The sequence below is a fragment of the Antennarius striatus genome, chromosome 15 (assembly GCF_040054535.1).
Source record: "Antennarius striatus isolate MH-2024 chromosome 15, ASM4005453v1, whole genome shotgun sequence".
NCBI lineage: Eukaryota > Metazoa > Chordata > Actinopteri > Lophiiformes > Antennariidae > Antennarius > Antennarius striatus.
In genome coordinates this window covers 19836294-19860010 of record NC_090790.1, presented here as the reverse complement: position 1 = coordinate 19860010, position 23717 = coordinate 19836294, and the positions used below count along the sequence as shown (strand labels likewise).

The window sequence follows — 23717 nt, the reverse complement described above, 5'->3', positions numbered from 1 at the left end:
ACCCTGCTGACAGCTAACACCAGCTAACGCTAGCGTTGTTCAAGAAGTCTGTTTAGGAGTCTTTTGTAAAAACATGTAAGAAAAAAATAAAATAAAATAAATATATATATAAAAGTACAAAAAGTAACCTCACTGAAAACTAATAAAGAAATGACCCTAAAAATCGAAAGACGCTAACGTTGATGGAAGCTATCACGATAGCTCCAAACAAAAAGCTAACGTCGTTCCATGACGGAGGTCACGCTTTAAAACTGTACATTCACAAACTTTATTTGTATCTGCTGAGGAAAAAACGTGTTTGCAGACGAGGGAAATGTGAAGAAGTTCTAATAAATATTATTATTATTGTCAATAAAATTATTATTATAATTTTACAAGTACTATTGTTGCTTTTGTTGCCAATAAAGTTATTAGTATCAATTTTACTATTATTATTATTATTATTATTATTATTATTATTATTATTATTATTATTATTATTATTATTATCATCATCATTATTATTATCATCATCATTATTATTATTATTATTATTATTATTATTATTATCATTATTATTATTATCATTATTATTATTATTATTATTAATATCATTATCATTATTATTATTATTAATATTATTATTATTATTATTATCATCATCATCATTATTATTATTATTATTATTATTATCATCATCATCATCATTATTATTATTATTATTATTATTATTATTATTATTATTATTGTGAAATCCCACAGAACATGTGAGGAACATACAATATGTGTGTGTGTGTGTGTGTTTGTATGTGCATGCGTTTGACTGACGTCACGCGACAATTGCGTTCCATGCACTGTGCTGTAGCTCCTTCGTGACGTCACTGGCCAGCCCGCCCCCAACGCGCTCCACCAATCAGAAAACGCCCTGTTGGCCCTACCGGCTCCCGTCATGCGCGCGGACGCAGCGCTACGTCAGCAGTGATACCGAAACATGGCGGAGTCCGTTGCGCGGCGGCCGGCTGCCGGTTGTCCGGTGTTCCTGTTAACTTTTGTCTCCACGTTGCTGCTGCAGCGCGGCGCGGCGGACGGTACCGGGGCGGCGGAGCCCCCCCACCGGAGGTTCGAGTACAAATACAGCTTCAAGGGGCCGCACCTGTCCCAGAGCGACGGAAACATCCCGTTCTGGGTCCACACTGGAAGTAAGTTTGTGTCCAGCTGTCAGCATCACCGGGTCACGGTAACGGGACCGGGTCACGGTAACGGGACCGAGCGACTCCAGTGTGTTCACCCCGAAGTATGGAAACACTTCAGGGTCACACCTGCACGTTCCTGCCCGAACGTGACAGGAACACGTGTGTGTGTGTGTGTGTGTGTGTGTGTGTGTGTGTGTGTGTGTGTGTGTGTGTGTGTGTGTGTGTGTGTGTGTGTGTGTTGAACTTTCCTCTTTGGAGTGTTGTGTCACCACGTGACTACTTGTGCAGCAGACAGGAGATAACATGATTGGTTATCGTCCTACTGTGATTGTTGTCATGGCGACAACAGTCAGACAACAACAAATAAGTAAATAAGGATGGATCAGCTGGTGTGTGTGTGTGTTGGTGTGTGTGTGTCAAGTCAGAGTTTGTGTGACACGGCAACTTCTCCTTATAAAAGATGATGTCATCAGGTTGGTTTTTTTCTTTAGCAACAGGAAGTACCGCTGTAGGGACAGGAAGCACCGCTGTAGAGACAGGAAGCACCGCTGTAGAGACAGGAAGCACCGCTGTAGAGACAGGAAGCACCGCTGTAGAGACAGGAAGCACCGCTGTAGAGACAGGAAGCACCGCTGTAGGGACAGGAAGTACCGCTGTAGGGACAGGAAGCACCGCTGTAGAGACAGGAAGCACCGCTGTAGGGACAGGAAGCACCGCTGTAGGGACAGGAAGCACCGCTGTAGGGACAGGAAGCACCGCTGTAGGGACAGGAAGCACCGCTGTAGGGACAGGAAGCACCGCTGTAGAGACAGGAAGCACCGCTGTAGGGACAGGAAGCACCGCTGTAGGGACAGGAAGCACTGCTGTAGAGACAGGAAGCACCGCTGTAGAGACAGGAAGCACCACTGTAGAGACAGGAAGCACCGCTGTAGGGACAGGAAGCACCGCTGTAGAGACAGGAAGCACCGCTGTAGGGACAGGAAGCACCGCTGTAGAGACAGGAAGCACCACTGTAGAGACAGGAAGCACCACTGTAGAGACAGGAAGCACCGCTGTAGAGACAGGAAGCACCGCTGTTATTTTCTTGATGACTGTGTAAGTCCCGCCCCCTCTCTCCGCCCCCCCAGATGCCATTCCCAGCGCGGACCAGGTGCGCATCACGCCGTCCCTCCGGAGCCAGAAGGGGTCGGTCTGGACCAAGAACAGGGTCAGCTTTGAGCACTGGGAGGCCGAGGTGACCTTCAGGGTGTCCGGGCGGGGCCGGATGGGAGCAGACGGTTTGGTAACTATTAACCTGACCTGGTCCACCACCAGAACAGGTCCCACAATCCTTTAGTTTGCTCTGAACCTATGGGACTGCCCACCCTGTGTCCCCGCCCACTGATGGCGTGCTGACTGTGACCTCGTTACGACCGAACGGCATCTGCTTCTGCTCCAGGTGTTAGCGAGCGGGTCACATGACAATTACCCAGAACAAACACGCCGTGTTGACAGACGTGGGTGGAGCTAGCATGTCGTGATGATGTCACTGCTGCCGCTGACCTCAGGCCCGTTCAGCAGGGCTGGGGTCGTCCAATGGGACGGCGTGGTTTGATGCTCATGAATGTTTCATGAACTCTGAGCTGGTGTTTCAGGTTCATCATCAAACACAGAAACTTTTTTTAAACAAAGGAGATTGTCTTAGTTCAGGTGTGTCATGTGACGTAAACCCCTCCCCCTCATTATTATTCATGAAGGTTTTTATCTGATTAGTGTCGGATAAACCTGTAACAACATTAAAGCATAAATACACTGAAGAGAAGAAGATGCACCCAAATCTGCCCAACACAATAGTATACACCCTGTATGTATACACTACCATAGTATACACCCTGTATCTATACACTACCATAGTATACACCCTGTATGTATACACTACCATAGTATACACCCTGTATCTACACACTACCATAGTATACACCCTGTATCTATACACTACCATAGTATACACCCTGTATCTATACACTACCATAGTATACACCCTGTATCTATACACTACCATAGTATACACCCTGTATCTATACACTACCATAGTATACACCCTGTATCTATACACTACCATAGTATACACCCTGTATCTATACACTACCATAGTATACACCCTGTATCTATACACTACCATAGTATACACCCTGTATCTATGCACTACCATAGTATACACCCTGTATCTATGCACTACCATAGTATACATCCTGTATCTATGCACTACCATAGTATACACCCTGTATCTATGCACTACCATAGTACACACCCTGTATCTATACACTACCATAGTACACACCCTGTATCTATACACTACCATAGTATACACCCTGTATCTATACACTACCATAGTATACACCCTGTATCTATACACTACCATAGTATACACCCTGTATCTATACACTACCATAGTATACACCCTGTATCTATACACTACCATAGTATACACCCTGTGTCTATACACTACCATAGTATACACCCTGTGTCTATACACTACCATAGTATACACCCTGTATCTATACACTACCATAGTATACACCCTGTATCTATACACTACCATAGTATACACCCTGTATGTATACACTACCATAGTATACACCCTGTATGTATACACTACCATAGTATACACCCTGTATCTATACACTACCATAGTATACACCCTGTATCTATACACTACCATAGTATACACCCTGTATCTATACACTACCATAGTATACACCCTGTATCTATACACTACCATAGTATACACCCTGTATCTACGCACTACCATAGTATACACCCTGTATCTATGCACTACCATAGTATACACCCTGTATCTATACACTACCATAGTATACACCCTGCATCTATACACTACCATAGTATACACCCTGTATGTATACACTACCATAGTATACACCCTGTATCTATACACTACCATAGTATACACCCTGTATGTATACACTACCATAGTATACACCCTGTATCTATACACTACCATAGTATACACCCTGTATCTATACACTACCATAGTATACACCCTGCATCTGCACACACTACCATAGTATACACCCTGTATCTATACACTACCATAGTATACACCCTGTATCTACGCACTACCATAGTATACACCCTGTATCTATGCACTACCATAGTATACACCCTGTATCTATACACTACCATAGTATACACCCTGCATCTATACACTACCATAGTATACACCCTGTATGTATACACTACCATAGTATACACCCTGTATCTATACACTACCATAGTATACACCCTGTATGTATACACTACCATAGTATACACCCTGTATCTATACACTACCATAGTATACACCCTGTATCTATACACTACCATAGTATACACCCTGTATGTATACACTACCATAGTATACACCCTGTATCTATACACTACCATAGTATACACCCTGTATCTATACACTACCATAGTATACACCCTGTATGTATACACTACCATAGTATACACCCTGTATCTATACACTACCATAGTATACACCCTGTATCTATACACTACCATAGTATACACCCTGCATCTACACACACTACCATAGTATACACCTTGTATCTACACACACTACCATAGTACTGTATACACATACAGTAGTATAATCATAGTAGCCCTTTGACTCTTTAACCCTTTGACCTTTTGACTCTTTAACCTTTTGACTCTTTGACCTTTAACCTTTTGACTCTTTAACCCTTTAACCTTGAACCCTTTCCTTGCTGTGGAGAACTAAACATCGTGATATTTGTTTTCCAGGCCGTGTGGTTCACCGCGGATCAAGGCCTCGACGGTCCGGTTTACGGCGCCGCCGACCAGTGGAACGGAGTGGGAATCTTCTTTGACTCTTTCGACAACGATGGAAAGGTTGGTGTCTGAGAGACGCTGCGTTCACCTGCCATCAGCACACCTGTGTGTTACGTCAACGTCGTATCCACGGTCTCTCCTTGTTTTCTCCTCCCTCCAGAAAAACAACCCGGCTATAATCGTTGTGGGAAACAACGGCCAACTGGTTTATGACCACCAGAAGTACGTCAACATTTCTCCTCTGGCGGTCGGATGTCATCACCAACTTAGATTTTAACAACTTAAAGAAGATTAGAAAATAATGATTACATTTACTGGACAGGAAGTAATCCTTCATCTCTCCTAATCTCCACGGCGACGCTACGAAGCACCGTTTCTAAGAGTCCATGAAAACATCATTCTTTTCATGCGTGTTTGTGGCGCCGTTGTGTTGTTTTTTCCTCCAGCGACGGGACCACCCAGTCGCTCGGAACCTGCCTGAGAGACTTCCGGAACAAACCGTATCCCGTCCGGGCCAAGATCACCTACTACAGGAAGACTCTGACGGTAGGAGGACCGGACGCCGCTTCGCCGTCGCTTCCCAGCATCGCACAAACGCTTACGTGTCCCCCCTCCCCCTCCCAGGTGATGATCAACAACGGCTTCACGCCGGACAAGGACGACTACGAGTTCTGCACCAAGGTGGACAACATGGTCATCCCTGACGAGGGCTTCTTCGGCATCTCCGCCGCCACGGGGGGGCTAGCGGGTACGCTAACTTCCTGTTTTCACACCGCCATTTGATTTTACGCCCGTCACTACTTTAATTACCCCTTATTGCTAGTATGTATTATTATTTTATTACATGTGATTACTGCACAAGTAAAGGAGAAACACTTTATGACAGTGTTGTCATGGAAACGGTCACATCATTTGAAATTGCTGTTTCTTTCCTCGTCCAGACGACCACGACGTTCTGTCCTTCCTGTTGTTCCGGCTGACGGAGCCCGGCCAGCAGCCGGTAAGGGCAAGTGTGTGTGTGTGTGTGTGTGTGTGTGTGTGTGTGTGTGTGTGTGTGTGTGTGTGTGTGTGCATCCACTGAGGTTTTTTCTCTCCCCCCTCCTCTAAAGCCCCCCCCTGAATCTGAGATCCCTAAAGAGGAGCAGGAAAAGTACCAGGAGGAATTCCAGAACTTCCAGCAGGAGCTGGACAAGAAGAAGGAGGAATTCCAGAAGGAGCATCCGGCCGTTCAGGGACAGCCGAGTGAGTGTGACGAGGCCCCGCCCACCGCCGTGACTTCCTGCGGCGGTGGCGTCGCACGTGTTTTTTCATCTGGAATGTGTTTTTTTTTCCCCTCTCCAGTCGAGGACCTGTTTGAGAGCGTGAACGACCGGGAGATCCGTCAGGTGTTCGAGGGCCAGAACCGGATCCACCTGGAGATCAAGCAGCTCCACCGGCAGCTGGCCATGATCCTGGACGAGCAGCGCCGCTACGTGTCCGTCATCACCGACGAGATCGCCAAGAAGGACGCGTCCGCGGGGACGGGACAGGTGAGACTCGGCTTCACCGGGCGCGTGAAGATCCCACCCATCGTTTCCGGATTTTAACCCTTTCGTGTCCTTCCAGCTGGACGCGGCCGGTCAGCAGCAGCTGGGCTCCGTCCTGGGAACCCAGCAGGAGGTCATCAGAACCCTGAACGAGCTCAGGTGAGCAGCGCCGGCGCCGTTTCTACACAATCTGAGATTCAAACCAGTTAATTATTAAACGTGTTTGCGACAAAGAAATTAGAACTGGACTTTAAACTCTATTAGTTCAATCAGATCAAAGATGGTGGAGGAACAGGAGGTCTCACTCTGGAGTGTGAAGGATTTCCTGATCTGAGGTGTAATTTTGGGATGTTTAGAGCTTGTATTCAGTCAATAACATATTTGTGCTTCTGCCGGCCTAAGGTGCTTGTGGGCTTAGTCGTTTATGAACACGCATGGATTAAAACATGTCTTGTTTGGAGCCCCTTCTTTTAGATTTGTGAGGGATTTAAATTCATGTTTTTCTAAATTTCCGCACTGATTAAATTACAAACGATCCAACTATTGTTCTTATTCATAGGTTGGACTTGTTTTAATTGTGAATCTGTTGTTGTTAACTGTTGATTCACGTGTGTCTTAATTCGAACGCACCATCTGCATTAAGAATTAATCAGAATCACAAGATATTACAGATTTTTTTTTTTTTTTGATGTAACATTAATCTCTTCGTCTGGTGTATCATAAAAAGCACAAAGCTGTTGGAATGGCCTCAATCCAGCTGGACACTCTGGATCAGGATGATTTCCTTTATTATCATGTTGTGGTTCTGGGACACACACACACACACACGCACACACACACACCTGTAAGAGGTGTGTCGATGCAGGACGAAGATGAAGAAAAACAAACTGATGGTCGATCGGATCCATCCGATGTCGGACGTCCCGCTCAGAAATGGGTCGCTTGTAGCAGATGCAGATTAGACGTGGGCTTTAATAAACGCTCACTTACTTCCTCCAGGGAGATTTGTTTCCCCTCGCTGTCAAACATATTAGATTTTGTTTGTGTGTCATCCCCAAGCAAGAAAAGGCGGCGTCTTATTCCAATTTTGTCCTTATCAGATTAGTAGCCTTTAAATACGCCTGTCACACACAGGCTTCTTGTTCCGACGCTTCATTCTTTTTAAAAAAAAATTTTTTTATCGCTCCTAATCGTCTTAGACGTGTTTAAGATGATAAAAAGTCGCCGTGAGCAATCAGGAGTCCGAAAATTGTTTTCTGATTTTTAGATGAATTGAAAATCACGACACAGAGGAAGGAATCTGATGTTTTATTACAGCTGAGCGGTGATTTTAGAGGGAATAAAGAGTAGAGGAGAGAGTAGAGTAGAGGAGTGAGTACACAAAAACACAGAAAAAGCACACAGAAAGCACCTGCACACAGAAAGTAGTTCCAACACCAAATGGAAAGAGTAATAAATAACCCATCAAGAATATAAAGATAGAAAGGCATAAATAAACAGGCCTAGTTAGGCGTGGGTGAAGTAAAATATATTTAAGTAAATTAATGAAGTAATTATTAATAAATAATTATTCATCATGGCATTAATAATAATTAAAAAAGTATATTAAAGCAAATAATAAAGTATTAAATAATTATTCATCATGGCATTAATAATTAATAAAGTATATTAAAGTAAATAATAAAGTAGTTATTAATAAATAATTATTAATCATGACATTAATAATTAATAATTAATAAAGTATAATAAAGTAAATAATAAAGTAATTATTAATAAATAATTATTAATCATGGCATTAATAATTAAAAATAAATAATGTATATTAAAATAAATAATAAAGAATTATTAATACATAATTAATAATTATCATGACATAATAATAATACATAATAAAGTATATTAAAGTAAATAATAATAAAGTATATTTGCATACATTAGTGTTGATATCAAACCAACCGGGGTGACCTACTAATTCAGTTTCATATTTATTCTGTTTTCAGCCTCAGATAATGTCTGTTTCCAAACCTCCTGCACTTGTAATCTGGTGTAAGAACATGTTTTTATAAGGGATTAATTTAGCAATCATGACCTCTTTATCGGACGTTAATTTCCTATTTTTCCCAACTTTGTGCTATGAAGCCCCTGGCGAATAGGGATTAAGAGATTAATTTGTTTGACTGTAAATAAACGGTGCCGCGGCCGTTCTTCCATCACGGCATGTTTCATCACGGAAATGCCGTTGGGCCGCAGGAACTCGTTGTCGGAGTCGCTGAGACGGGTGGGGTCGGTCCAGCAGCAGGACACCGCGGGCGGGGCGGGGGCCTACGAGACCATCCAGCACTTCAACGACATCAAGGAGCACCTGCACTCGGTCCGGAGGGACGTGGAGCACCTGGTCAAACGGAACGCTCAGGTACGGCTCAGAGTGGGCCCTCCCGTCCGCCGTCGCTCCTAGAACGTCTCCCTCAGCTGATCTGCCCCCCCCCCCCCACTCCCCACTACAGAATCCCGCTGAGAAGGCGGTAAAGTGCCCTGACGTGCCCCCCATGCCTGCCTGCCTATCAACAGTTCACTTCATCATCTTCATCGTCGTCCAGTCGGTGCTATTTTTCTGCTACATCATGTACAAGTAAGTCATCACACAAGCCCCTCCCCTCTCACAGGTCACGGCCACGCCCTAACGCCTGACCTCTCCCTCTTCCTGCCTGCAGGAGTCAACAGGAAGCAGCAGCAAAGAAGTTCTTTTGATGCCGTCATTCTGACTTGGGAGCATCCATTTGATTATTTGTCGGTTGTAAGTTATTATTCTTGAGAATCAGCTTTTTTGTTGAAGGTTTGTTTTAATTCTTTTTAATTTGATGATTAAATCTCGTGTGAATGCTCGTGTGAGACGGAAACCCTTACAGTATTTTCTTCCCAACGCGCCACAAACAACAACAACAACAACAAAAAAATTCCCATTCCGTAAAGAATTCCGTGAACATTTTCAAAATGTGCAGTTTTTTGTATGAAATGATGCTGGAGTGTGATGAAAACAAGCAGAGCAAAAAAAAAAAGAAGAAGAAAAAGCAGAAGTTTGTTTCTGTTTTGACTCAGTGCAACATGTCAGAATCTGACGACCTGAACACTTCACATAAAGAGAAAACCAGTCACACCAGTCGTGTCCCAGTTTGTTTGTCCTGTCACACACCAGTAAAAACAGTGTCTTCTCTACAAATCAAGTCAAATTTATTCACACAGAACGTTTAGTGTGGACTAAACACATGTATGCGCTAAAACACACGTGGAGATGGTACATAACGGATGTACAGCTAGTCCTCAACATACAAGTCAGTTTGTTCATGAGCTGAATTGTTCGTAAGTCATTATTAAGTTTCGATCTATAATCGCTACATGAGGTCATTTAAATGTCATTACTACTCTAAATACTAAAGTAATGACATTACTACTGTAAATACTAAAGTAATGTCATTACTACTGTAAATACTAAAGTAATATCATTACTGCTGTAAATACTAAAGTAATGTCATTACTACACTAAATACTAAAGTAATGACATTACTACTCTAAATACTACAGTAATGTCATTACTACTGTAAATACTAAAGTAATGTCATTACTACTGTAAATACTAAAGTAATGTCATTACTACTGTAAATACTAAAGTAATATCATTACTACTGTAAATACTAAAGTAATGTCATTACTACTCTAAATACTAAAGTAATGACATTACTACTCTAAATACTACAGTAATGTCATTACCGCTGTAAATACTAAAGTAATGTCATTACTACACTAAATACTAAAGTAATGTCATTACTACTGTAAATACTAAAGTAATGTCATTACTGCTGTAAATACTAAAGTAATGTCATTACTACTGGAAATACTAAAGTAATGTCATTACTACTCTAAATACTAAAGTAATGTCATTACTACTGTAAATACTAAAGTAATGTCATTACTACTGTAAATACTAAAGTAATATCATTACTACTGTAAATACTAAAGTAATGTCATTACTACTGTAAATACTAAAGTAATGACATTACTACTCTAAATACTAAAGTAATGTCATTACTACTGTAAATACTAAAGTAATGTCATTACTACTGTAAATACTAAAGTAATATCATTACTACTGTAAATACTAAAGTAATGTCATTACTACTCTAAATACTAAAGTAATGACATTACTACTCTAAATACTAAAGTAATGTCATTACTACTGTAAATACTAAAGTAATGTCATTACTACTGTAAATACTAAAGTAATATCATTACTACTGTAAATACTAAAGTAATGTCATTACTACTCTAAATACTAAAGTAATGACATTACTACTCTAAATACTACAGTAATGTCATTACTGCTGTAAATACTAAAGTAATGTCATTACTACACTAAATACTAAAGTAATGTCATTACTACTGTAAATACTAAAGTAATGTCATTACTGCTGTAAATACTAAAGTAATGTCATTACTACTGTAAATACTAAAGTAATGTCATTACTACTCTAAATACTAAAGTAATGACATTACTACTCTAAATACTACAGTAATGTCATTACTACTGTAAATACTAAAGTAATGTCATTACTGCTGTAAATACTAAAGTAATGTCATTACTGCTGTAAATACTAAAGTAATGTCATTACTACTGTAAATACTAAAGTAATGTCATTACTACTGTAAATCCAAAATAAAGTTAATACTACTGTAAATACTAAAGTAATGTCATTACTGCTGTAAATACTAAAGTAATGTCATTACTACTGTAAATACTACAGTAATGTCATTACTACTGTAAATACTAAAGTAATGTCATTACTACTCTAAATACTAAAGTAATGTCATTACTACTGTAAATACTAAAGTAATGTCATTAATACTGTAAATACTAAAATAATGTCATTACTACTGCAAATACTAAAGTAATGTCATTACTACTGTAAATACTAAAGTACTGTCATTACTGCCGTAAATACTAAAGTAATGTCATTACTAATGTAAATATTAAAGTAATGTCATTACTACTCTAATACTAAAGTAATGTCATTTTTACTGTAAATACTAAAATAATGTCATTACTACTGCAAATACTAAAGTAATGTCATTACTGCCGTAAATACTAAAGTAATGTCATTACTACTGCAAATACTAAAGTAATGTCATTACTACTGCAAATACTAAAGTAATGTCATTACTACTGTAAATACTAAAGTACTGTCATTACTGCCGTAAATACTAAAGTAATGTCATTACTAATGTAAATACTAAAGTATTTTCATTACTACTATAATACTAAAGTAAAGTCATTTTTACTGTAAATACTAAAGTAATGTCATTACTACTGTAAATACTAAAGTAATGTCATTACTACTGTAAATACTAAAGTATTTTCATTACTACTCTAATACTAAAGTAAAGTCATTTTTACTGTAAATACTAAAGTAATGTCATTGCTACTGTAAATACTAAAGTAATGTCATTACTACTGTAAATACTACAGTAATGTCATTACTACTGTAAATACTAAAGTAATGTCATTACTACTGTAAATACTAAAGTATTTTCATTACTACTCTAATACTAAAGTAAAGTCATTTTTACTGTAAATACTAAAGTAATGTCATTGCTACTGTAAATACTAAAGTAATGTCATTACTACTGTAAATACTACAGTAATGTCATTACTACTGTAAATACTAATGTAATTATTACTTGAAATACTACAGTAATGTCAGTACTACAGGAAATACTAAAGTATTGTGATTTTGTATGTAATTTTTGTGTACAGAACTTAAGATTGTCCTCATGTGGGCCGGACAGGGACGTACGAAGGGCCGGCTGTGGCCCCCGGGCCATAGTTTTCCCAGGTCTGCTCTCAGGCCCTTAAGAAGTGTCCCGTGGTCCACTGAGGTCGACTCTACAGCTAACGGTTCATTGGTTCCTCCTCATGGAGAGAAAGACAACTTGACTCCACCCCTTTGTCCATTTAAGGAGTTCTTCCCACCACATGCCCCTCCCCCTCCCACCGAGCCTCATTATAATAAAGCAGGTTTTGTGTCACGACTCCATCAGCCGACATCGGCGTGATCTCTGAACGTCTTAGAGACGTCAGGGGACGTATCCCCCACCCGGCCGCAGGTTCGTGACGTAGAGCCAAGTGAAACGACCCCCCCCAACCCCCCCGTCAATCACCCCACCCCTGAACAAAAGCACGGCATGAGTGGTGGCTCGGTGGGGGATAAACGAAGCTCTAATCCCGTTCGGCCTCGGCTTCGCTAACGTGATTAGGCGCCAGCGGGTGGAGGTTCCGTGTGTCGCCCCCAAAGCGAGGACACCCGTCCCCAAAAAAAACATTCCACTGGGGGCTGCCCCCCCCCCTCAAAACACCCATCATAGTAAAACGGAATGAAGGAAACATCCACAAAGGTCTGGTTTAAAAATAGAGAGAAAACAGGCCATCTGCCTCTTAGCCCAGAGGAGCAGGGAGGATTAAATCCAGATTATGGCCCGGGCAGAGTGTGTGTGTGTGTGTGTGTGTGTGTGTGTGTGTGTGTGGCTTGTCGTCAGTGTGTCCTTGGCTCCATAGCGACAGGTTAGCCACAGAGCTACTGCTGGATTTGTCCGATAAAGGAAGAGGAACCGGAGGAACCCAGAGGGGAGCAGGACCTTCTTCATCTCCACAGACGGAACCCCGACTCGCCTCAGCATGGCTTTCTTGATCAAGAGCATGATCGGGAACCCCCTTTCAGGGATGGGCCTGGGCGGCGGAGGCGATAAAGAAGAGGAGGCCACCCCCTCGGATCCGGCCAAAGCAGCGGGGATGACCCGGGAGGAGTACGAGGAGTACCAGAAACAGCTGGTGGAGGAGAAGTGAGTAGCGACACGTGATAATCTGACCTCGACTCGTCTTCGCGTCCTTCATTTGAATAGACCCTCATCTTTAATCTGAAGGGACCCCAGACACGTCTCCTATAACGATAACCCCACCAAAAGCCGGGGGTCGTGACCCCATACCAGAGATACGGAATCGAAGGAGGAATTTAATCTAAGATAATAATTATTTTTATGCCACATTTTAAAGCAGTTATTTTAGTTTCCGTAGCGACGGACGCTCCTGAGATTTTATTTTAAAATCATAGGATGTTAAAAAGTACAAATTTAATTTTGCACGGCTTCACGTCGCTGATGCAGACTAGATTTCGCATCATCAGTCTGTTACGTAACCGTATTAATCCCGCCTCACCCTTCAGGGAGGATCCTCTGCTCTCCTCTGAACGTAGATTAATAATCTCATTTTATGCAAATTAACGTTTTAAAGGCCCCTCAGTTCAAATCGGTTTGATTTTAATCTGCTTTCAATCGATCTGGATCAATGATCAATCATCCCACCATGAAGTTCAATCTGGAATAAAACCTGTTTGAGCAGCAAATTAATAATCTATAATAAATATTTGGCCATCACCAGCCCTTCACAATAAAAGCCTCCTGAGATGTTTCAGCTCTTCGGTCGAGTTTGATGCGTAGAACCAAGTTTACCTCAACCACATTGGGACCGGCTGGACTCAGGTGCAGCCCCCCCCCATGGTGGCATCTGTTCTGCTGCCCTGTCGTTTCCATGACGACACTAGCAGACGCCACGATGCTTCTAACGGTTTGGATTTGTGTTCCAGGATGGAGAGGGACGCAGACTTCCTGCACAAGAAGGCAGAGAGGGCGACGCTGAGGGTGTGTCTGCGAGAAAAGTACAGGCTGCCAAAGGTAAAGACGGCCACGCCCACTGTCAACACCCCTATCGTAGTCATAGCAACGAGCTGGTGACATGACCTCATGTAACTCTGATGGGACAGGCTCCAGCAACCCCCGTGACCCGCAAAAGTGGAAAAAGGGGTTCGGAAAAGGAATGAATGAAAATTAACTAAAAAACAGACTGACCTTTGATCTACTGTCCCTGTGTTTTGACCTACGGTCTTTGTTACAGGCTGTCTCCTAATGGAGGGACAAGCACAATAATAATAATAATAAATATATACACATTTTCTTACCGTTTCATCTGCTGTTGCAGGTTGCCGGGAGCTGGAGCCTATCCCAGCTTAATAATAAACTATTGCTAATAATAAAAAAAAATATTATAAATTATTAAGATAGCAAAAAATATTATTAGATATTATAATGATTATTAATTATAATAAATAATAGTAAACTATTACTAATGATAATTTTAATAAGGAGAACAGATTATTATTGTCATTATTATTATTATTATATAGGATGTGGTTTATTGTCTGTTTTTTGTTAATTGCAGAGATTTAAAATGTTGTGATTTTGATTTTTAAAACATTATGATATGAATATTTTTTTAATCTGAATTTCAAATATTGAATTAATTAATCCACTGAACTATATCTGTAATCAAATTACATATTTTTGAACTGTAATTCCGGTCAGTTGTGTTTCATAATCGGATTATGTAATCCCAATTACATGTAATCCATTACTATCACCCGTCCAAACAGCAGATTATTATGTTTCCAGCGGAATACGGAGTCGTAATGTCTTTGTTAAACGGTACAGGTGGTAGAAAGCTGCTTCCTGTGGAGGTTATCTTTAACCAGCAGCAGGCTGGATGAAGCAGGAGGAGGAGGATGTAGATTAGCGAGGGAGGTGTCCGTAGTCGTGAGTCCACCTCGTGATTCACGAGAGCAGGTGTCCCGGGTAGAACCGGAGATCAGAAGGAAAACGCTGCGATGGGAGACACAAAAAAGGTACGTCTGGATTAAAGATGAAGGAAAATGGGTCGTCTAATCCCATCAAATAATCTAGCGGTTAAATCGAATGAATCGACTTCATGTTTGCAAAAGAGCAAAGTGGATTTATTCTCCTGCTGCTGGAAGAACTCGCTTCCATTCACCCTGATTCTGAGGCGACCTTCAGCTTATTGTTCCGTTTCAGGTTTAAACAATAACACACACACACACACACACACACACACACACACACACACACACACACACACACACACACACACCATCAGGACAATATACATGGTAATAATATAAACTAATTATTTCCCATGAATGATGTTTACATTGAGCGGCATCTTGAAAAGGAAGAAGCGACAATGAAATTAAGACACGTTTTAATTGGATTTCCACTCCTCTGCGCCTCCTAAACAATCCTGTTTTCTTCCTCTTAACCGCCGGGAGGTCGACAACAATCTGCGTCTTATTCACAGTGAGATATTTAAATATATACCGTGTCTATAGTGTGTCGTGCTGCGCAGATATCTTTAGCCTGATCGCAGGGATTCGGAGAGGAAAGGCTGAAGCGGGTGGAGATAATCCCACAGATTGAGGTTTAGAACACTCTCCGTAGTAACGGCCGCACGACTCCTCCTGACACCAAACCGATGTGATTCCATTTGTTGTTTCACATCCTTCAAATCAAGAATCTATTCCGTTTTATTGGAACACAGATGAGCAGTGAGGTCAGAAGAAAGGCGACGTCAGAATATTCAATCTGGATTAAGGATTAAGAAGAATCTCGAAGTTTCCCTGATGCATTGTTTATAAAGTTTTCGGAGGATGTCTTCTTTAAACCAGGCATGGACAAACTACGGCCCGCGGGCCATGAACGGCCCATGAGGTTCTTTAATCCGGCCCCCCTAAAATTATTCCAACTATATGAATAATTTAAAGAAATAAAAGTGAAATATCTTCTTCTTCTGCTGTCGTCTGCAGAGCGAGCAGGACGAGAACATGATCGAGATGGCCGGCGACGACGTGGACGTCCCCGAGGAGCTGCTGAAGATGGTGGACGAGGACGCCACCGAGGAGGAGGGCAAGGACTCCATCATGGGGCAGATCCAGAACCTGCAGAACATGGACATGGACCAGCTGAAGGAGAAGGCCTCGGCCACCGTCACCGAGCTGAAGACCAAAGCCGAGGAGAAGTGCTCCGTCATGTGAAGCAGCGGGATGGGGTGGGGGGGTTATAGGAGGAAATAAACTCCTGGTGTTTCTGGGAGACTGAAGTTTGGAAAGTTCACGTCTTTAAAGACAAACATGTGATCAGAAAAACATCAGAAGATGAGGATTTAAAAAGATCTGTTTGCTTTTTTTTTAACCGTTTTTTTAGATCATTTATGCAAAAAAATTGTAATTTCCAACATAAATATTACCTTCCAGTCGCAACTAAATAAAACAGATGATCTGTGATGTCATGGTAACTTTTTTCTGATTGTTGTAAAGATGAGACATTTCCGTCTCTAACACATATTTACTTCTAAATTCAATCCTGTTTGAATATTCCAACTCTTTCCTTTTGGTTTGCTTGTTGTTCTAGATTTTTTTTTTTTTAAATGTGTTGTTGGAACTAATTCTGATCTTTAGATTCTTTGTTCTTTCAGTGTCGTTACGGAGCAGCAGATCTTCATCCTGGCTTTACGTTGATTTATTGACTTTTTGAATGTGAACCTCTGTAGAAACCTGAACAGATCTGAACAAAGATACACATTCATGTACATAAAACCAACAGGAAGTGTTTAAATAAAGATGTTGATCAACACAAGAAACATGTTTGTTGTGACGAAACACAAATCCTTAATGTTTACAAAGACAATCCAAAAAAAACTTCACTCCACTGGTGAGTTTATTATTATTATTGTTATTATATATATATATATATATATATATATACCCTTATTATATTTTCTTATTATTAGTTGATGATTGTTACAGCTACTAATATTAATTATTATTATTATTAGCATTATTGTTGCCTTTATTATTATATTTTCTTATTAAGTTATTTTTAAATTAGTTTTACTGTATTATTATTAATTTTATATGTTTAGTATTATTTATTCTTATATGTTTAGTATTATTATTATTTATTCTTATTTGGGAGAAACATCCTGATTATGTTTATTAACCCTGTTAAACATTTCAGATTAGAACTAATAATCCCATTGACCATCAGGGTTTAATTTAATTGGGCTTGATCCAAACACTTGTTAGAGATGATGAGACAGGAATGTGTGTGTGTGTGTGTGTGTGGGGGGGGTGTCAACATTTAGAGTTTCACATGAAGTTTAACTGGTGGTGGATTTATGGAGTCTGGAGATTAGAACCTAATAGGATCAGCAGAGCCAAGGTTGTCTCCCTGCGCTCCTCCTCTTCCTCTTCCTCTCCTTCATCCCCGACCCCTCCATGCATCAGAACCCATTCCTCCATGATGGAGGAAGACTTCATTGAGGCGACACCCCCCCACACACCCCCTCCAGGCTAACTGCTTTAGCATGGAGCTAAAAGAAACACCGAATCGCTTCCCAAACTTTTTTTTTAATAGTTGCTAATTAGAGGTGCTCAGTTCGCACCCCCTCCCTCCCCCGCTCTGGCAGGCAAACAAAGGATAAGTTCACCTTGTGTAATTAGGAAAAGCTAACTAGTTTCAGGGGTTTTAACTCTTTTGAGTAACATGATGTAATCCCCTTGAGGAGGATTACCAACCACACGGCTGCCCGTCTTTGTCGGTGGTGAAGTGTTCACAGCTCAAATTTGTTATGTTTGCTCTTTGTTACGCGCTGGAACTCAACACCGACCCACCCCCACAACCTCAAAGAACCCCCCCATCCATAGCTGATGCCCCGTTTTATCAGTCATGAGTCGAATCCGAACCGATTCATGAGGAGAATAGAAATCTGTTTGTATTTTACGCGCGTCTTCATCGCGCGTAAAATTCAATCTGGTCCTGACGCGCCTTCGGATTGGCAACAATATCTGGACGCTTTGATTAAATATTAAGCTCTCATTTATAAATCTGTGTCCTCCAGAAACCTTGTAATTATAATTTGGTTGCACCTTAATCTGTGGGCCTAATCTTGCTTTTTTTTTCCTGACATGAACATGACATCTGGAGGAGTGGAAAGATGGTTTTAAGATTTATGTAAGGCGGGTTTAAACCGATGTAGGCGCGGTGGGGAGGGAGGAGTTAGGGAGGGTGCGCGCTGGAGCCTGCAGGGCGCGCAGTTACCCCCAAATCCAGGGCCAAATCCAACAGGACGGCCCCCTTCTCTGACGCGCGGCGGGGGTGCCGCCTGGGAAGGGGTCTTACGCCAGGCTCCACTTTAAAAGTCCGGTGTGAAGATGCTCCAAATCCTCTGAGGGAGGCGGACACACAACGCGGAAGAAGAAGCCGGACTGGACGCCGACAAATGTGGCTTCTTGGATCAACTTCTCAAGTGATGATGATGATGATGGATGAGCGCACGTCCCCCACGCACCCACGCTCCGGCCAGAGCCAGGGGGACAACCCGGCCACCATCCACAGCATAGAGGCCATACTGGGATTAAGGGAAGGGTCCATCTTCCACAACTCAGCCTCCTTCAGCCTGACGGAGAAGGTCCTGGTGAAAGAACCGGAGCGCAGCGCGAACGGAACCGCGATGAAGAAGAGCGCGTCTTCAGAAAGTTTTGACAGTAGGTGGATCCAAGACTTTCCGAATTTCAAATCTCCATTTGTATTAAAAAAAACTACTCAAGAAAATAATTCTTTTTATGTCAGGTTTTGTTTAACTGATTTTTTTTTTGTGCGTAAAATTGGAACAAATTTTACGCACAAATTTAAAAATGTAACTATTCATTTCTCACATCAGACACTTCAAATTAAAAGTATTTTTCTGTGATTGTCAGAAGTTATCTTCCACTCACATGCTCTCCCTCCCCACCAGGTGTGTGTTGCGCCTCCGGCGCCGCGGAAGCCTCGGTCTGCCCGGATTCACCGGACGGAGACGGAAAACTGTCCGACGACGAGAACCCCAAAAAGAAGCACCGACGCAACAGAACGACCTTCACCACCTTCCAGCTCCACGAGCTGGAGAGAGCCTTCGAGAAGTCTCACTACCCGGATGTGTACAGCAGGGAGGAGCTGGCGATGAAGGTCAACCTGCCCGAAGTCCGCGTCCAGGTGGGACCCGCGGAAAAAGAGTTGATTTATGTGTCCTCACAAAGACAAGAATATCTCAAACTTAGGTCTAAATTTATTTTATTTGCACAATTTGGAAGATTTTGATTTTAATATTTGTAATTTAAATTTAAACTTCGTGGCTTCGCGTCACTTAAAGGAAGACAGAAATGAAAATTAACACCTTAAATAAATATTTCCGTCATCAGAGACATTTATTTCTTTAATTCTTCACATTTTTAACTTAAAGTTTTTTATTCTCAATTTTTTTCCTGTTTTTTTTTTTTTTTACTTTTTTAGGGGGGGGGTGTTGTCCTCGTATTGTAAAAGAAAGTTTTCCTGAGTTGAATAGGGAATTTAATTTTTTTAAAAATATTTTCTTAGGTGTGGTTCCAGAACCGTCGGGCCAAGTGGCGCCGCCAGGAGAAGCTGGAGGTGAGCTCCATCAAACTCCAGGACACCCCCTCCTCCTTGCTGTCCTTCAGCCGGCCCCCCAGCAACACCCTGGGCCCCAGCCTGCAGCTGGACCCCTGGCTGTCCACCCCCATCACCACCTCCACCTCCCTCCAGTCCCTCCCGGGTTTCCTCACCGGCTCGCAGGGCCTCCCGGGCCCTTACGCCCCCTCCCCACCTCCATCCGTGCCCCCCTCCTTCCTCAGCTCACCTGCCCTCGGACACAGCCCTCACCTGCCCCACGTAGGCTCCATGTGCCCCCCACCCCCGGTGTACCAGTGCTCAGCTGACCCCAGGAACTCCAGTATTGCCTCACTGAGGATGAAGGCCAAGGAACACATTCAGTCTATGGGGAAGACGTGGTGATGCTGAGGCTCCGAACGGACACCAATACCCACAATGCATCACTCTGGACACTGACTGCTCTCCATCTGATGGGACTTTTATTATGGAGGGTCTTTAGAGGGACACCTGCTCCTGGATTAGACGCGTCTTCACTAGTAAGGCCAACAGTTAAACATCTAGTAACGTTCGTAGGCTATGAGTGGTTATTAACCTTATGTCAACAGCCACACCTCCTCTCGAGGGTGACGTAAAAACATGTAATGAAGGTGGAACGGTGAATAAAAAACACATCGGAATCAGTAAACACTTATTAATGTCCTCATGATTAATGTGTTATAAAGCAGTAATAAATGCTAAATATGATCCGATATGTCAGGAACACGCTGATACTAATGAACGACGGTGATGATGATGATGATGATGATGATGATGATGTTCTTCCCTCTCCTTCATCTCCTCTGCATGACAACTTTTATTCTAATGCAGCGCCACAGTATTTACTCAGCCCTCCTCATCCTCATCGATGCTTTTTAATCGTCACCATGAAAGATTCAACAAATGTGTTTATATATATTTTTTCTCTACACAATAAAGTTCACCTGTTAAAAGCCTGAAGTGATGAAGATCCCCACAAAACGGAGGGAAACAGTCGTGACAAAATGATGCTGCTGGTAATACCGATGGATTAAAAAAACAGCTTTAAGTGCTGGGATCCACTAACGCGACTCTCAGGTTATAAAATGTACATTTATTTTCATATCGAGGCCCATTTGTGAATGTGGTTTTAAGTGTTTTATGGCTCCACACAGAAAAAACGTAAAACGCGTCTTTGCGCGTCAGGATCCATCTGGTCTCGTTACGCGTTCATGTTTAATTCCATCGGTCGTTAAAAGGCAGTTTAAGCTCCCGGACTTCCTTCCTCTGTTTCACAGAATGAGTTTGTCTCATTAGCTCCTGTAAACTTAATCCCATTGGCTCCTGGGATTAGACGCATAATGACGGGGTGAAAGTGTCTTGTACCTCAATTGTTCCCCGATCATCCGTGACAAATGAGTGCGGAGAGAACCTTCCTCTGGCTCTAAAGAACAACACGGTGTGTAACCAAATTGTTCCAATTAGCATCTGCTATTGTCTGCTGCCCCTGAGAGCTAATAACAGCCCCATCACCCCCCCCACCGCCCCCACCCTGCTGTCCTAAATAAACACTGTTGGTGTTTGTTGGTTCTGATCCCTGAAGTCAACACAAACTGTTTTTGCGGATCTGATGATGATGATGATGATGATGATGATGATGATGATGATGATGATGATGATGATGATGATGATGATGATTGATGATGGTGAAATCGCTGCTATTCCAAATCTATCAGAAAACTCCGGATCCCCTCATGGTGGGTGTTTTCCGCCACCTAGTGGCTCATATTGGTTACTGCATCATGCTGCGTCTTAATCAATTGTAAGAAAAGACGTGACAGGAAATAAAATGACATCTGTAAAGTGTAAAGCATTATTCCTATTCATCATTTCAGTCTATAATCTGCTTTCAGTGTATAATCTGCTGCATTGTGTGGAAATTAAAAACATGACATCACTGAGAAAATAAACCTTTATTGGTTTTCCAGCAGGGAAACGTGACGCTGTGAGTGTGTGAGGACAGGAAACATGCCTAGAGGAGGATGGATAATTCATGCTGAGTTCAAGAGTCGTTGTGTTGCAGGTTTGAAGCCAGATGGAGTCGATGTGATGTCTGCAGAGGAAATAAAGAAAGAAATCAGCGACGCGTCATGACAGAAATCTGAGGGACAACTTTATGTTAAAGCCCAACAAGCTGACCTCTGTCAGATATCTGCCTCAGTCCTCCTCCCTCAGGCACCGCCCAGACCGAACAGCCTGCTTTTGGTTTGTGCTGTTTGTTTCTGTCTCTTGTGTTGCATCAGAGCCTCCATCAGTCTTTGGTTCCGGTCCGGTTCTGTCCCTCTTGGTCCTGCCGGGGACTTGAGGAAGTCACCAAAAGTCTCCTGCAGTTCAGGGACGATCACAACGCTCTTCTTTCCCATCAGATGCCCTGAGAAGGACATGATGGATGTCATCACAGTATCAATACAATCAATACAATCAAGTCAACCAATACAATTAATACAATCAATATCAATGTGATAAATACAACCAATACAATCAAATACAACCAATACAATAAATTAAAACAATACAATCAATACAACCAATATCAATGTAATAAATACAACCAATACAACCAATATAATCAAATACAGCCAATACAATAAATTAAAACAATACAATCAATGCAACCAGTGCAACCAATTCAATTAATAAAACCAACATAGCAAATACAACCAATACAAGTCAAGTCAACCAATACAACCTATCAGTTTATCTTATTTGAAATCAATTAAATCAATATTATTAATATTATTGTTTTTTGTTCTACAGCACATCTTATCAACAGGTTTAATTCTATTAAATTATAAGAAACCTTTTAGAGTTGAGACACAGGAGAAAAAAAAGTATAATATTATTATTATTTTATATTCTTTATATAATATAATAATATATAATAATCTTTATATAATAATATATATTGGTTATTGCATATAATTATATAAAGATATAATTATATTTAATAATTGTTACATATAATAATTAGCACTCTAACTGCTGCTCCGGGTCCCCGGTCCACCGGCTCCGGTTCTTACCGACAGCCCAGTGCTTTCCCCGGGGAGACTCTCTGCCTGGAGCCGCCGGACCCTCCGAGCCGTTCACCAGGCGGGGAGCCGCGGCCAGGATGATGATCACCGGCCACACCGGTCTGCAGCTCCCCGGGAGGCGCAGCAGCGCTCCCGCCATGTCACCGGAGGGGAAGTCGGTCTGAACGGCGGCGGCGGGGGGGGGAGTCGGTCCTCAGAGGAGCGGCTTCCAGCTTCTTCTAACTTTGAAGAATTGAAACTGATTTTATTACCGTGAACCGGGAGGGGGGGGGGGGGGGCACCGGGTGTCACACCCCCGACGCGTTAAGTAAAGTAACCCCCCCTCGACACACACACACACACACACACACACACACACACACACACACACACACACACACACACACACACACACACACACACACATACTGTCGGTATATGACTCGCTGTCCGCCGGTTCAACCAATCAGCAGCGGGTATCGAGCAGCGATCGATTAAGTAACAACGATAATAAAAACAAGGGAAAAAACGTTCATGATTCGATTAAGACCAAAAGTACCCCACTGATGATTATCGATATTTATTGTTTAGTGACGTCATATTTAGCTCAGATTTTACTTCAGGCTGAGCATCAGGAGGTCACATGACCTCCAGGGAAGCGTCAACAGCCGCGGATGGAATAATGAATTAAATTAATCATGACT

General features: G+C 41.9%; 4 protein-coding genes across 4 annotated transcripts; 3 read left to right on the top strand and 1 right to left on the bottom strand.

Annotated features, from left to right (window-relative positions):
- The first annotated feature begins 956 nt into the window (after positions 1–956).
- Positions 957–9932, top strand: lman1 (lectin, mannose-binding, 1). The gene is made up of 13 exons (XM_068334600.1): positions 957–1178; positions 2300–2454; positions 4959–5066; positions 5167–5228; positions 5453–5552; positions 5631–5754; positions 5948–6006; positions 6116–6248; positions 6348–6535; positions 6612–6691; positions 8783–8945; positions 9037–9161; positions 9244–9932. The coding sequence occupies exons 1-13, from the start codon at positions 971–973 to the stop codon at positions 9278–9280; spliced, it is 1542 nt and encodes a 513-aa protein (XP_068190701.1). The 5' UTR covers positions 957–970; the 3' UTR covers positions 9281–9932.
- Positions 9933–12271: 2339 nt separating this feature from the next.
- Positions 12272–17119, top strand: cplx4a (complexin 4a). The gene is made up of 3 exons (XM_068334761.1): positions 12272–13420; positions 14221–14308; positions 16288–17119. The coding sequence occupies exons 1-3, from the start codon at positions 13257–13259 to the stop codon at positions 16513–16515; spliced, it is 480 nt and encodes a 159-aa protein (XP_068190862.1). The 5' UTR covers positions 12272–13256; the 3' UTR covers positions 16516–17119.
- Positions 17120–18585: 1466 nt separating this feature from the next.
- On the top strand, positions 18586–21807 carry rx3 (retinal homeobox gene 3). The gene is made up of 3 exons (XM_068335199.1): positions 18586–19026; positions 19278–19513; positions 19895–21807. The coding sequence occupies exons 1-3, from the start codon at positions 18762–18764 to the stop codon at positions 20327–20329; spliced, it is 936 nt and encodes a 311-aa protein (XP_068191300.1). The 5' UTR covers positions 18586–18761; the 3' UTR covers positions 20330–21807.
- A 120-nt stretch (positions 21808–21927) lies between these two features.
- grp (gastrin-releasing peptide) lies at positions 21928–23235 on the bottom strand. The gene is made up of 3 exons (XM_068335675.1): positions 23023–23235; positions 22142–22373; positions 21928–22055 (listed from the first exon to the last, which is right to left on the bottom strand). The coding sequence occupies exons 1-2, from the start codon at positions 23171–23173 to the stop codon at positions 22174–22176; spliced, it is 351 nt and encodes a 116-aa protein (XP_068191776.1). The 5' UTR covers positions 23174–23235; the 3' UTR covers positions 21928–22055; positions 22142–22173.
- Positions 23236–23717: the final 482 nt, after the last annotated feature.

Bases quoted from the DNA above. Each gene is read 5' to 3' on its own strand.
- grp (XM_068335675.1), bottom strand. From the start codon at position 23,173: ATGGCGGGAGCGCTGCTGCGCCTCCCGGGGAGCTGCAGACCGGTGTGG. The intron at 22,374-23,022 runs GTAAGAACCGGA...TGTCCTTCTCAG, and splicing joins GGGAAAGCACTGGGCTGTCG to GGCATCTGATGGGAAAGAAG.
- cplx4a (XM_068334761.1), top strand. From the start codon at position 13,257: ATGGCTTTCTTGATCAAGAGCATGATCGGGAACCCCCTTTCAGGGATG. The intron at 13,421-14,220 runs GTGAGTAGCGAC...TTTGTGTTCCAG, and splicing joins AAACAGCTGGTGGAGGAGAA to GATGGAGAGGGACGCAGACT. The intron at 14,309-16,287 runs GTAAAGACGGCC...TGTCGTCTGCAG, and splicing joins AAAAGTACAGGCTGCCAAAG to AGCGAGCAGGACGAGAACAT.
- lman1 (XM_068334600.1), top strand. From the start codon at position 971: ATGGCGGAGTCCGTTGCGCGGCGGCCGGCTGCCGGTTGTCCGGTGTTC. The intron at 5,067-5,166 runs GTTGGTGTCTGA...TCCTCCCTCCAG, and splicing joins CTTTCGACAACGATGGAAAG to AAAAACAACCCGGCTATAAT. The intron at 5,755-5,947 runs GTACGCTAACTT...TTCCTCGTCCAG, and splicing joins CGCCACGGGGGGGCTAGCGG to ACGACCACGACGTTCTGTCC.
- rx3 (XM_068335199.1), top strand. From the start codon at position 18,762: ATGTGGCTTCTTGGATCAACTTCTCAAGTGATGATGATGATGATGGAT. The intron at 19,027-19,277 runs GTAGGTGGATCC...CCTCCCCACCAG, and splicing joins GTCTTCAGAAAGTTTTGACA to GTGTGTGTTGCGCCTCCGGC. The intron at 19,514-19,894 runs GTGGGACCCGCG...ATATTTTCTTAG, and splicing joins TGCCCGAAGTCCGCGTCCAG to GTGTGGTTCCAGAACCGTCG.